The sequence below is a fragment of the Typha latifolia genome, chromosome 9 (assembly GCF_019914945.1).
Source record: "Typha latifolia isolate L0001 chromosome 9, TyphaL0001v2, whole genome shotgun sequence".
Lineage (NCBI taxonomy): Eukaryota > Viridiplantae > Streptophyta > Magnoliopsida > Poales > Typhaceae > Typha > Typha latifolia.
The window spans coordinates 9,366,028-9,380,929 of NC_133094.1; the positions used below are offsets into that span (position 1 = coordinate 9,366,028).

The following is a 14,902-nucleotide window of genomic DNA, read 5'->3' on the forward strand; positions in this document are numbered from 1 at the left end:
CTACCTTGCGAAATCTGGTTAGTAGCATATAAGTATGGACTAATCAAGAGAATATTTACAACTTCCTCTTGATCTTGTATATCCCCTTGTTTCTTTGGTGATAGTAATCTTCCTGGCCCAATTTAAATACAGAAACTGACAGATTAGTATTTATGAGCAGAATAAATAGATGGCAGCAAAGAGTGATCTGAATAAAACCTCAAAAGCATGAAAGAAGAAAAGTAAAACATTCACCGCATAATAGAAACAGATTGGACTCTTAACCTCCAAAACAAAAATGTAACTACAGCCCCTCACAAGAGCAATGAGTTTTTTAATCAGATAACTATTCAAATACAACACTGATTCTCGAAAAAAAGGAAAAAAAAATAGTGTATTTAAAGAAGAACAAAAATCTATCTATGAATACACAACATACAACACGAGAAAGAATAAATATAATGAATTTTGCCGCCTCTGATGTCGTGGGCTGCCAAAGAATATTCCACATCCAAGCACAGATTATTCAAATCAATGGTCACTTGTTTTCTTAATAATAATCATCCATATTTAATGAGTAGACGGCTGAAAGCAAAGGATAATGAAATCTCTTCTTTCTGTCAAGGTGATTATCATATCATACTGCTGCCGCCTGTAGCGCAGTAACCATATACCGAGTCTGGGTGGATTGGTATCTTCTGAAGCCTTCTGAACATAACTTGCAGATGATTTATAAAGCTCAGCTAACCTGCTCTCCAATCAAATCAAGCCCAACGACAAGGAAAGTTATACCTTGAAACAGTAAGAAGTAGAAATGAATCCCTTGAGCAGTCAATAGGCTTCTTGCAGATGCAGTTAATAGAATGAAAGCGAGTGCAAGCTCCTTCCTGTAGAGACGATTTCTCTTGATCTTTCCAGCTTTCTTAGTCATCTCCAGCTTGTTCAACTCAGCGAGGCCTGATTCAGAGGAGGCTCTGTGAAGGCCTTTGCTCTCAAGTTGGGGTGCAGCATCCTTTCCAGCAAAGGAAACCAAATCAGCTTCTGATGACCTTCCCAACTTCTTAGTCACTATCCATTCATATGAACTTCCGAATTTGAATAATCCAGAGATCATGGCGTTAAATTTGGTGACTGACATTGTATTCTCGAAAAGAAGATACGGGACTATAAATGGAAATGACTTTGGCGCTGGAAGGATGTTCACGAGAGACATGATACCAGGAACATAGCAGACAACCCAAGCTGGCAATTGAGCTTCTGGTAGAAACATAGTTAATGGGAGGATGATGCAGAACAGAGTAAAAGAATAGAACGGAAGGATCAGCTTTCGTAAGAGGAAGAAAAGAAATATCAAATTGGCCTTCTTGAAGATATTCACCTAAAACCACAAAAGAGAATAATTTGTCATGAGCGTAAATGCATATTCACACTTACTACTTGTACAAAATGTTTAAGCAGATGACCGCAACACTTTATTCATGTACTTGACGAGTATGGAAAGTCCACCTTCGACCGAAGAATGTCAAGGAAGCATAAACGGAATAGCTGCATCGGACCTGAATGCCATCGGTGCTGCTGTTTCTTGTAGGCCTCATAGGATTCAGGAAGCTCACACAGACACTGAACATGAAGATACAAAAAAGGATTTAGTCATCTTACATGGATGGCTAGGATAATTAGTTACTGAATGTATGGTAACATATACCAGACCTTTACGTCATTAAGATATATGAACTTCCATCCACAAAGATGAGCACGGACAGCAATATCCATATCTTCTACAGTTGTTCTCTCCAACCAGCCACCAGACTCTTCGAGTGCCTTTATCCTCCATACCCCAGCTGTACCGTTGAAACCAAAGAAATTAATAAATATACCATTCACCTGCTGTTCTACCTCAAAATGGAATGACAAGTTTATGTTTTGCAGCCTTGTGAGGAGGTTTTCATCCTTGTTGACAAAAGCCCATCTAGTTTGTACCAATGCCAAATCATCATTCCCCTGAAAATTGAAAGTATTGCATATTAGGAAGGATCACAATAAGTTCTCTCCGTCACTATAAATACTCTGCAATCTATTTAGATGAATGTGAAACATAAACGAAAAGTTATTGATAGTTTAAACTTTAACGAGTTATTTTAAGTTTTAACAATTGACTCGCTGAAATTATTCATATCTTGCCTGGAAAATAATAGATGTAGTAACATAATAGCCAAACTTGCTTAATGGAATAGACTGCACAAGAGTGCTGATGCCTAGGGGTAGATTAACAGCAGTGACCAAATAAACGAGCTACCTTAAAATGAGGGATCGTCCTTTTCAAGAAATCAGGTGTCGGCTGAAAATCAGCATCAAAGATTGCAACAAATTCATAATCCTTCACATAATCACAGCTCATAGCAGACTTCAGATTCCCTGCTTTATAGCCTGTGCGGATAAGTCGGTGGCGATACAAGATGCGGACACCCTTTTGTTGCCATTTCAGCACCTCTGCCTTTATAAGAAGCTGCACATCCATATCATCAGAATCATCCAAAACTTGAACTAGCATTCTATCCCTTGGCCAGTCCTGGATGCAAACTGCTGCAATAGACTGTTGGTAGACCTGGTGCATTGACATTGAAAAACATTCAGTACCAAAGACATTAAGAACATAACAAACAGATTTCATGAAACCAGATGTTAATGAACATCTTTATGGACAGGATAAGAAATGTACCAGTACTTCATAACAGACCATAATAAATAAATCTCCCCAGCCTATTTTTGGAAGGAAGTTACAACATAGAAATTCTTCTAAAGTTCTTTACAAAAATAAAATCAAAAAATATATTGTGGTGAACGAGTGTTGAACAAGAACCGATCAACTGAAAGACAATGATAGTAAGACATCTTATTATAGATAATAAGAACGTCAAATGCAATATCCATCTGCAACTTTCATTATATATTTATGGTAAAATAGTTATCAATTTCAACCAGTTCTTTTTGTGCTTAGATAAGTTGTATCTTCTAATAATCTTTTGTTACAACTACAATATAAATTAGCAATCTACTCTAAAAGAAGAAGACTGGAAGTTCTGAAGGACAGTCACATATAGAATATTATTGCAAGCTGAAGTAATTGATCAATAAAATTGTCAGTGTGATAGGCATGTAGGCTCCAACTCATCTCTCTAGGAGTTCTACCTTGTACTAGCAATCTTTGATGCAACCACCAATATAAATTAATTGTATATATCACCATATTTGTTGTATAGCTTTGAGAAGGAAACTATTGTGATTACCTTCCTTGTTTGGAAGTGCTTTAATTAATAAAATTAGTTAATAAATTGTAATTATGGGATGTGAGTCCTTTCTAAAAGAGGAAGAAGAGAGCATAGAGATTGTTCAGTTAAATTGACATAATATCAGAGCCTCTCTGTGCTTTCCCTGTTTTCTGAATTTTTCTGTGAGTTTCAGTTCCGCAGTCCTTTAGTTCTCTGGCTCGTTGTTGACAGGTTCCTGGTGCTATTTAGCATTTTGGGTGGCTGTTGCTTCTTTGGTTTTGGGAGATCTCCATCCGTTTTGCCAGAAAGTACCTGGGAAATTCAGTTCCAATTATTTGTAATTGGAAAGAAATTGTGGGTTCATGTGGATGGTAGTGATTCTGCTCCTACTGATCCTAAAAAGTTAGCTCAATGGAAGGTCAAAGATGCACAAGCAATGACATGGATATTGGGGTCTATTGACCCACTTCTTAATATGCGGCCCTATAAGACTGCCAAATCTATGTGGGAATAACTGAAAAGAAGTATATAATCAGGACAGTACAACAAGTCTTTTTCAGTTGGAGTATGAGATTACTAGCTATACACGGGGCAATCTCTTTTTTCAAGATTACTTTTCTAGATTTCAGAATTTATGGGGAAAATGTTCAAATATTGTATATGCTAAGGTATTATCTGCATCTCTCTTGGCTGTTCAGGTTGTACATGGAGATAGCAAGAGAGGTCAAGTTTTGATGAAATCGAGGTCTGAATTTGAGGCTAGTCGCTTCAATCTAATGAATGTGATCCTCCTTCATCTCTCAATATTTGCTTTAGAGAGTTACCAAAGGAAAAACAACATATTCATGCAAGCATCCTTTAAGCAAGAGACTTAGGTGTGAAAACAGATCGGATAGTACTCAATTCATATCTAGATCCATATTTTTGGTGCGGATATAAATTCAAATATGGATATTGAATAGATAGTAAAATTTAAAACCACATCCTAACTAAACGGATACAAATAATTGTGTAGAGAAGTGTTTTGATATTATTCATAGTGATGTTTGGGGAAGTATTTTGTATTTTTGTGACGTTCATTGATTATTACAATTCGCATACCTGGGTAAATCTTTTCATTCTGAATTTGAGGTCTTTGCTATTTTCAAGTCCTTTTGGCATATGTTGAGACTCAATTCTCCACTAATATTAAGATCTTGCGATATGATAATAGTGGGGAATATGTCTAATGAGTTTCATGGTTTTTCACGCCATAAAGGTACTATTTCCTAATGTTCTTGACCTTATATGCCATAGCAAAACAATCTTGTTGTAAGGAAGAATCATCTTCTAGATGTTTTTCGGAAATTATTACTTAAATATTTTATTCCATCTAAATTTTGGGTTGAGGTTTTATCTCCTATAGTTTATTTAATCAATAAACTGCCCTCTCAAGTGTTAAACCTTGCTCTCCATATTTTTGTCTGCACAAACAACATCCTAGTTATCATAATTTGCATACTTTTAGATGTGTTTGTTTCGTTCACTTGCCCCCTCATGAACGTCATAAACTCTCTCTACTATTTATTGCGCCTTTATGGGTTATAGTGTCTCAAAAAGGTTTTGCTTTCTACGATCCATGTTTTAACAAACTTCATATTTCTTGTAATGTTGTTTTCTTTGAGAACCAGTATTTCTTTCTTGTCATATTGCATCCTCTCATGTCGTTCCTATTCTTTCTAGTTTTGATAATCTGATCTCTCTTCTTTAGTGGTTTAAGCCTAGATTTGTGTATGAACGATGTCAACTTACTGCGCACCTTGCTGAGTCTAATATGGTATTTGCTCCTATTTCACCTCCTCTTAGACGATCTGACTACATTTCACATCCTCCTGCTCGGTATGGTTTCTCTTGTACCTCCTTACTGTGACCTTGTCCACTATTTCCATTCCCACATGTTACTCACATGTAAATTAAGCATGAGTGTAGGCAAAAAGCTATGTAGGATGAACTTCAAACCCCTTAAGAGAATCACACAAGAGACATTGTTCTTTGTCCAACTAATGTTAAGCTTATTGGGTGTAAATGGGTCTATTTAGTTAGACTTCGTCCAAATGGGTACATGGATCGCTATAAGGCATGTTTGGTTGCTCTTGATAATTGACAGGAGTATGAGGTGGACTATGAGAAAACATTTGCTCCTGTAGCCAAAATAACTATCGTGCCTGTAGTTATAGTGATTGCTGCCTCATAAGGTTGGCTACTTTATTAAATGGATGTCAAAAATGCCATTTGTCATAGTGAACTCTAGGAGGATATTTACATGACACCTCTATCTGGCTTATCTCCTTCATCTACTTCAGTCGTGTGTAAGTTGAAGCAGACTCTGTATGGATTGAAACAGCTTCCCAGAGAAATTTCGATCTACTTTGTTCGTTTCTCTTATGTGCAAAGCCAATATGACTCTTCTTTATTTCTTTGAAAGACATCCTCTAGTGTGGTCCTTCTTGTCTATGTCGATGATATTGTTATTACCAAGATTGATTCTTTGCTAATTACTCACCTTAAGCACAACCTTTATGATTCTTTTCATATGAAAGATCTTGGTCCTCTTCAATACTTCTTAGGATTGGAAGTTCATACTAATCCATCAAGTGTCTTCTTACATCAACACAAACACACATATGACTTGATTGCCTTAGTTGGTCTGCAGGACTCTTCCTTTATGGATACTCCTATAGAAGTGAATGTTAAGTACGGTTCTGATCTTACATTATTTCAGCAGTTGGTTGGCAGCTTAAATTACCTCATGATTACACGGCCTGATATCTCATTTGTTGTCCAACAAGTTAGTCAATTCATGTAGTCTCCTCAACATCTTCATTTGGCAGTTGATCATCGCAAGGTTCAAAAAATCGGAATTGGGATGGAGACTGGTTCTCCCAAAAAACAATATATATCGGCTGCTAGGATTAGATCAGACTATTTTTAATTGCATAAAATTCTAAACATTATTTAAAAATACATGAAAATTTCTAATTTTTTTTATAAACTAACAAAAATAAGAAAATAATAATTACTCATATATGAAATCTAAAAACTAAAAAAAACTTACTCATAACTATTGCAATGAAAAAGGAGGAGAGAGTGAAAGAAATGAAAAGAAAAAGAAATAAAAAATTCTGTCATAGTGAAGGAGAGAAGAAAAAAAACTGCAATGAAGAAATAAGAGAAGAGAGAGAAAAATAAATAAAATAAAAAATTGATATAATTGAAGTAGCTGGAATTGGATCTACGTCGGTGGAGTTTACTAGAGCTGAATTTCTGCATGGAGAAGCAATAACTATTATCGTAGGGAGGGAAAAAGAGTAATAGTGAAAGGGAGAAAGAGAGGAGGAAATCCAGATTGGGATCGACCGATCCCACCCGATCCCGATCAATTGAGGGATTGGGATCAGCTTCGTGATCCTTCGAACTATGGTTCATCGTATCATTTGATGTCTCAAGGTTCTTCGCATCATAGCTTGTTCTTTCTTGCTAGTTCTCCTCTTCGTCCTGTTGCATTTAGTGATGCCGATTGGGCAGGATGTCCTGATACTTGTCCTTCTGCCACTAGTTGGTGCATATTTCTTTGAAATTCTTTAATCTCTTGGAAAAGTAAGAAGCAAGATGGTGTTTCCAAATCTTTAATTGAGTCAGAGTATTGTGCAATGTCGGCAGGGCTATCTCATGAGTGTACCAATCATATTGTGGTGAATTATTATTCTATTTAGAAAGCTGTCGATACTTGAGTATTTTCTCTCCCACATTTTCACAAATCTTCAAATAGCAGATGTGTTCCCCAGGGCCATAATCCGGCAGCACCATCAGTTTCTTGTTGGCAAATTGATGCTTCTTGATCGACCAACATCAGTTTAAGGGGGGCTATCAGTGTGGTAGGCGTGTGCACTGCCAACTCAAACGCCGCCAACTCATCTCTCTAGGGTTTCTACCTTATGGGCAGCCACCGATATCAATTAGTTGTATATATTACAAAATCTGTTGTATAGCTTTGGGAAGGAAACTATTGCTATTACCTTGCTTGTTTGGAGGTGCTTTAGTAAGTAAGATCAATTAATTAGGTCGTAATTAAGGGACATGAGTCCTTTCTAAAGGAGGAAGAAGAGAGCATAGAGATTATTCAGTCAAATTGACAAATATAAATACCTAGTTATATAGAAAATATCGCAGTTCGTGCTTCTGAAAAAAAAAGCAGATTTAAAAGGGTCTGCATGACTAGGAACCATCTTCAGACAACAGACCTAGATTTACATTCTTCTTCACTCCCACATGGGCTCTCATCCACATCCTTCCTCTCACTTTATTCAAATTGTCAACTAACTTGTGTGAGTTTTCCTTACCATGACCTCAAATCATCATTACACATCTCCATACCAATTTACTATAATATCTTGGAGTAAAATCAATAAGGGAGAGTGAGAAACATCTGAGTCTCCTTAGTTGAACTCATTCCTAACCAACCTTACCCTCTCTAGCACCCACTTCACCATTTGAAACTTTACCTTCTTATCATTTTGAGGCTTTCCTATTTCTGTTACTTACAAAATTAGGAACTCTGAGTCAGAGTGGTGCAGGAAATTCATAGAATAAAGGACTTGTTCAAGATAATCTGGACATTCCCATTATACTATTAACTATAAGCAGAAAACATATATTATCCTATCATAACTACTGCTTTGCTCTGTTCTACCTTCTCTGAGTGAAATTTTGGACATGTCCATGTCTCTTCTTCTACTTGTCTATTTAAGAAAGTATCAACCAAAAGGTTTTGCAAAATCTGCAGTTAAAGAGAACTAATTTGAGGATCTAATGGCTCTAGCTAAAGGGACTGATCTGATTAAAAACATCGATTAGGTGGGCCCCACCCATAACTCATAAATCACAAAGTATAGGTGGGTAAAAGACCTATTGTCATGCTTCTCAATCTCATTTGTTGTGCCTTATACCACCAAAATAATTTACAATAATTTGGTCTATGAACTATGTTCTGAAACCATGGACTTTAAGCAGGAATGCAGACTGCTACAGTGCAACAAAGGAGATAGCAGTAATGCTCTCAAGAGAATGCTACATGCTTGCCCATTAGTTGTTCCAAAAGAGCTCCTTTCTCAGAAGAGTAATATATGTGCAAAGTTGGCATTTTGAAAAAGTAAAAAGGTGTTTTGTTCCTTTATCCTAGGATAAATAGTTCCACCAAATGGGTGGAACTATTTTATAGGATAAAATGAAACATTTGATGCATGTAACAGGAATTTTTTTTCCAATTCCTTAGTCCAATGTTATCGTTGACCTTTGAAAATGAAAGGAGCAAGTTGGGAGAAAGTATCCTAGGAATTCTACTTCCAAACACAACATAATTACTAGAGCACCCTCCAAATATTTTCTTAACATACTAAGGTTGCATTTGAAAATGGAATTCTTAACGTTCAGTATTTCATTCCGAGATGGAACCTTGACTTAGTCGATTAATAACCATTACCTGTCCTTTTCTAGTGCACAATTACACATCTCAATATCTTCATGCAAGCTAGATCAGCTTCAAATTATTTTCACATCATGTAATTCAGGTTGTCTTACAGCTGTTAACTGTAGGTTAGAACCTCGGCTTTAATTTAAGGAGAAATAATAACTAGACACTACAGAGAACAAGAACTTTATTGCATTTATCATGCTTTAGTATCCCCTTAATTCTCCCTTCACATTGAACAATCCGTCCTATCTAATGTAGAAAAATCACTTCTTCTTTTTCTGCTAACTATAAAGTATTTCTATAAAAAAAAATTCCAGTTGAATTTTCTTTAATCAGTCTAAAAAATTCCAGTTGAATTTTCTATAATCAGTCTCAAAACTCTCAGACCGAATTATAGAAGGATACATAAAGTCAACACCAAAAAGTTGGAATTAAAGGCTTTGTTGTTGTTGTTGCCTCATACCAACTTACTAATGTTCTCAGTATTCTGAGTTATGATCTTGTGCCCGTTACAGTCTCCCATGAAGCAGTGGTTTATCACATAAAAGCCTTGAAACCTTGAAACTATAAATGCAAGTGGAGATGTCCCACCAATATAATATGTAGATATCCTACACTAGTTAAAATGAAATCTTTGAGCCACTATCTTACAATACATTAAGATACAAAATTACTACTTGGAAGCCTGAAAGTACAATACTCTAAAGTCATTGTACATCATGGCCAGAAATTTCCCCATGGAACTTCCATAAATCAAAAGATGCATAAGTGGAAAATTTACATGATAAAAAAGGCCACCCATGTTGAAAAGAAGTACTAGAAGCAGATAATTCAAGTTAAAGAATAACTCATAAACGTTAAATTCAGGGATAAACTTAAAACACTGATTCTACCAATGGAGTTATGTTGCAATCATAGTTCGAAATTTCAGTTTCGGTTTTGGTTTTGGCTTGATTACAAAAATTAAACATTTTGCTCAGTATCAATAGGTTTTGATTTTAGTTTCGTTGTATCGGTTTCTAACTTCTTTTGATAATAGTCTTCTTTATCGTATTTTTCAATGTATCACACAAAATTTAATAGCATTTAAGTAATGAGATTGATATTGAGTTAGGTACAAGTTGGATTCAAGTCAAATCTAGCTTTTAATTTAAAACAAAAAAAAATGTTGTATTACGAATGTTTCGGTTGGAAGCTAGTTTTGCGGGCTAGTTTTAGATCGAATAGGACTGAAACGCAAAATGTTTCAGTAAAATGCCTCGGTTTCAGACGACATTTCAAGCCATTACTTGCAATTCATATATTATAATAACCTGTTTCAGCTACAGATCTAGCTTTTAGTCTTCCTACATTGTCACAGGACTGATAGCCTGATACTCCATTGAGCACATGAAACGATCAGCAAGTGTATTAGATAAAAATGGAAATTTCAAAGAGAACACGCGACTAGAATGTATCATTCTCTCTTTATTCTGGCCATGCTCTAGTCATGAGGAGGAGAAAAAAGTGAAAATGGAAAAAGAAACACACTAGAAACATGGGACAAGAAAATTTCAAAGATGTCAAAAAGAAGAGAAAAAAAAAGGATTGCTCATGATTTGAGACAGGTGGGTAGCTATGATTTTTGTGAAAGCAATAGGATTATTGTAAACCAAGATAAAAAAAAAATAAATGTCAGAGAAGTTTGAAGAAATATCTGCTTTTCACATCAGATGTGAAATATATTTTTAAACATTTTGACGACAAAGCATTTAAAATGTCTAGCAAGAAAGGATGCATTGCAGAGTAATATTATCATTTCACGAAATATAAGTTTGGCCTAAATTAAGGTTTTAAAAAGTATACAAAGATCTCTTGTTCAATGGAAACAACAATTGTGTATCTTCTCTTTACAAGAATAGCCAACAAAGACGGACTTAAAAGTTGTGCATTTAAATGGTCGATGGGAAATAAGGACAAAAGTTACATGATAAGCACTGCTATGACTTAAATGAGGCAAGAGATAGATACAGCCATAAGTCCAACCATCAGAGAATTCTTTATTTATGCAGACCTTGTATCCTGGGAATGCTATGTGACTTAAATATGTTTATTTCACTACTAAGTTCGGATTGCAACTTTCTGGTGTTTACCCTTTCTTTTATATGTGCATTTAATAGAGAACCGATGGTTGTTCTGCATAATAGTTTAGTTTTTCTAGCTTTACAAGTTATGCAATTGTAGTGCTCTTAGACAACTACATAAATGAAACTGAAAGTAGACTATGATATAGAACCATCACAAATCCTAACTAGAACTAATTTTTCATGAGATGGGATCTAGTTGCAGAATAAAGCAAGAAAAGGGGGAATCACATAGAGTTAACAAAGTCTGTTTGGCAAGAATAGAGTTAATTGTGTCGACTTTAACTGAATGTGTTCGCACTAAGCTGTCCCAGATCATGCTTCAAGAGAAATGTAAGTTATATAGATAAAGATCTCATCTTTCCTACCCAAATCAGCAAAAATTTATCAATCCTAGCAAAAGCAGGGCATCAGGAACAGGAGAGGACCTACATCTGCTTACCTCTCTTTCGTTGCACATGGGGATCTGGAGCAGCACCATCGGGTACTCCTCCTCCCCTTCCTCCACATCGCTCGCCTTCGCCACAGGCCGGATCCCCTTCGCCCTGATGTAGATACATCCAACCATGAGCACCAGCCGATCCACCGACTGGACCAAGAAGAGCGCTATGCACACATTTGCCATGGCCTGGAGAGGTGGCGCAAGGTAATTGGCGCGGACGAAGAGCCACTGAGCGTAGAGGAGCTCGAGAGCATGGGCGGAGGAGGCGTAGGTGGGTGGGGAGAAGTGCCAGCCGCGGGAGTAGGCGGCGAGTTCGAGGATGAGGAGGACGACTGCAAGGAAGAGGAAGAGGCGGATGATACGGTATAGGCGGGGGGAGGGTTCCGGCGAGAGAGGAGCGGAGGAGAGGCGGCGGACGGCGGTGGAGAGGAGGGAGAGGAGGAGGAGGGGGAGGGAGGAGAGGAGGGAGGCTGTGCGGTGGAGTCGGAGGAGGATGACGCGGAGGAGGTGGCGGCGGCGGCGGTGGGGGTGGACGGGGGAGGAGGACGAGGAGGGGGGATCGTCAGCAGCAGCAGCAACGGCGGGAACGGCGGCGGCGCCGCAGCCGGAGTACGGTGGGGAGAGGAGGCGGTCGCGCTCGCGGTTCCACCAGTCTTGGAAGTCGTGGTTGGGGGGACGAGGAGGAGGCATCGAGATCTCCTTCTCTCTCTCTCTCTCTCTCTCTCTCTCTCCTGCTCGCGCTTCGATCTCTCTTCTCTCTCTTCCTCGTGGAGGTGGTCAAGAGGGAGGGAGGAAGGGTATAATTGTAAATTTCTTCTTTAAATATATACCCGCACTCATTTATTACACAATTATCCCTGGAAATTCTACGTTATAACAATGTTTTAAGGGGGGCATTTTTAGGATACTAAGAAAAGAGATGGGAAGAGCTGACGTGGCAGACGGAGAGTGGACGTAAGGACACCGGATCTTGGGTTCATAGGCTTTGATGGCGTCAGACATATTTGAAGAGGGTAAAGGATCGTATGCAAACTGGACACGTCGCCGCTCATGATTGGCTCGAATCTGTTGAAAAATATTCGACTTTTATCTGGCAGGCAACGAATGGTTGAGAGTACGGTAAGTGAGGGAAATTCCTACAGGCAGGAATTTTAGCCAATCTCCGCTCGGGCAGAAATGGACACATTTCCCTAATCCATGAACCATTTTTTGTTTTTATTTTTTATTTTTTATTTTTATTATTTTTTGTTTTTATTTTTTATTTTTTATTTTTATTTTTAGAACCATTTCCGCCTCCAATAAGAATGTTTGTTTGGAGAGGTGTTAGGCCAACACGTCCGACTTGGTGGGCTGCAATCCAAACATGAATAATTTGTACAACAATCTAATTATTATACAAACTATTTTTTATTTTTTATTTTTTCATTCAGAGAAGTGGAAATTTAACTGTGTTCCAATGGTAATGCAAATAAAGATGATCTTCATATAAATAAATGCAAAATGATTAAAATGACCTTTTTTTTAACATTTGTTAAAAGAAAATTTTTAAGAGTTTTTGTCCGTATCTCTTATGTAAATTATGTGCATTCTATTATAAAAAGATATGCGTTTAGTATAAAAAAATAAACACATTTAGTTTTAAAAGTTTAATCTTGCCATTACTACAACCTAAGAATCTTTTACCTTTTAAATTTTATATTTGTGTGTATATCATTTAAAAGCCATATTTTTTTTTTATGGATACACTTTAGGATACTTTTTTGACAACTATAAACAAAATCTTTTGTACTTAAAATATAAAAAGACATAAATATTATTAACTGAGAAGAATATATAAAAAACAAGAATAAGGGTATCTTTTTCTTTTCATAGTCAAATTAATGAAATATTAATAGTAAGTTAGGTTTGAGGGGGGATCCAGGAAAAAGTTCTTAAAAGATTTCCATGCAAAAACTGTGGATATTATAAGAGATAAACATAGATGTCAATTTTAGAGGGGTATACATGTAAATAACATATTTTAAAAGGGTATACATAAAGGGAAAAAAACTTGAAATAAAATAATTTGGATTGAGATATAAAGTTTTGTAAGAACTTAGTGGTCGATACTTTACATGCAATGAATGGAGAGGAAGTGAATTGGGCCAAAAATAGAAGTAAATAGGGAAGTCCAATGATTTAGGGAAAGTTAGAAAAGTCACTTTTTGATTCACTTATTGCAATCTTACAATGAATTTTTTTTGAAAATACCTACTTCATTTCCTTCACTTCCCAACAACATAACATGCGCAAAGCAACCGTTGCATTGGTTTTGCATGTACCGTTCCCTACTTGGGTGCATTTCCATTGGGTAAATATTAGCGCAAGAGCTATGTGTATGATCGGTATGTGGCTAAAACAGCCCCATGTTCTTATCTTATTCTTTCTCCACCTCCTAAAATTTTCTCTCATCGGCCATCTAAACTATTAGTGTGGTCGGCTCTCATAATCCTCCTCTTCTACAGTAACTTCTCTCCCTTCATATTAAAAGAGCTCTCCTAGCACCTATCTAGCCATTGAAGAACTAACAAGCTATGATCTATCCGATCTTCGGTCACTGTTCGGTAGATATCTCAAGATCTAGCCATCCAAACCTTCTACGATATTGGATTCGTTGCAAAGCTCTCTTCAGGAGCGACAACATATCAAAACTTTAGCAAGATCCAACAGCTAGATCCGGAATCTTCTTCGAAAGTCACATTTTTAAACTGGTTTAGAACCGTTACGGATCGGATCAAACCGGTTCGTAACATATATCATTTGTTATTTATTACTTTCTAAATGCACTATCTCTCACTGCTAGAAAATCAAACTATATTGATAGTTGATGAATACTACTAAAAACTAAGATAAATGCCACAGTAGATTTTCTTATATGCCCACTAATGCAACAAATAGTAGCATATTATGTTCCTAGGTGGGTTATATTGGTGGATAGGTGGTGAAGATGATGATAACAACGGATGGATGGGTTGTGGTGATAATGGAGAAAATGGTGGAGCTAGGATTGAGACGGAAAGAGGAGGGAGGAGAGGCCGTCCTGACAGGTCTAGGGAGGTATGATTGAGGAGGGAGGGAGGGCAATGATCTTGGAGAGGGTGACAATCTAGATTAAGAGATCGAGAGAGGAAGAGGATCGAGAGGGTAGAGGAGGAGTCTAGAGGTGGAAGAAGGTAAAAAAAATGACAATTATTTTTAATAAACTCCTAATGGCTGCTCTCCACAATTTTAGAGACTAACTAGATATTTAGAAATATTCAAATTAACCCTAACACGAGATGACCTTGGCGTCGGGCATTTGAACGCTCCCTCTAAACTTCAAATTCTGCACTCTTGGGCTAGGGCGTTTGAACGATATGAAGGAGTGTTGACTGAGGCTACTAGTGCTGAAATTAAAGGCCCGATGATAATCAGGTTCGACCCAGCGAACCTAATGTCCCATATGAAATAATTCGATCAGGTCGGAACACATCATAACGTTTTTTTTTTAACTTCTAAGGAGAATAATAGTGAAGTGGTGTCTATATGATCGCTTCTAGTA

The 14,902-nt window shown here is 37.1% G+C and overlaps 1 protein-coding gene across 1 annotated transcript; it reads right to left on the reverse strand.

The window, feature by feature from the left end:
• Positions 1 to 280: 280 nt before the first annotated feature.
• On the reverse strand, positions 281 to 12,068 carry LOC140794575 (probable xyloglucan glycosyltransferase 6). Its single transcript, XM_073146656.1, has 5 exons — positions 11,323 to 12,068; positions 2,276 to 2,584; positions 1,690 to 1,980; positions 1,486 to 1,599; positions 281 to 1,357 (listed from the first exon to the last, which is right to left on the reverse strand). The coding sequence occupies exons 1-5, from the start codon at positions 12,010 to 12,012 to the stop codon at positions 719 to 721; spliced, it is 2,043 nt and encodes a 680-aa protein (XP_073002757.1). The 5' UTR covers positions 12,013 to 12,068; the 3' UTR covers positions 281 to 718.
• Between the last annotated feature and the right edge of the window lie 2,834 nt (positions 12,069 to 14,902).

Bases quoted from the DNA above. Each gene is read 5' to 3' on its own strand.
- LOC140794575 (XM_073146656.1), bottom strand. From the start codon at position 12,012: ATGCCTCCTCCTCGTCCCCCCAACCACGACTTCCAAGACTGGTGGAAC. The intron at 2,585-11,322 runs GTAAGCAGATGT...TCAATGCACCAG, and splicing joins CCATGTGCAACGAAAGAGAG to GTCTACCAACAGTCTATTGC. The intron at 1,981-2,275 runs GTAGCTCGTTTA...TTCAATTTTCAG, and splicing joins GGACGATCCCTCATTTTAAG to GGGAATGATGATTTGGCATT.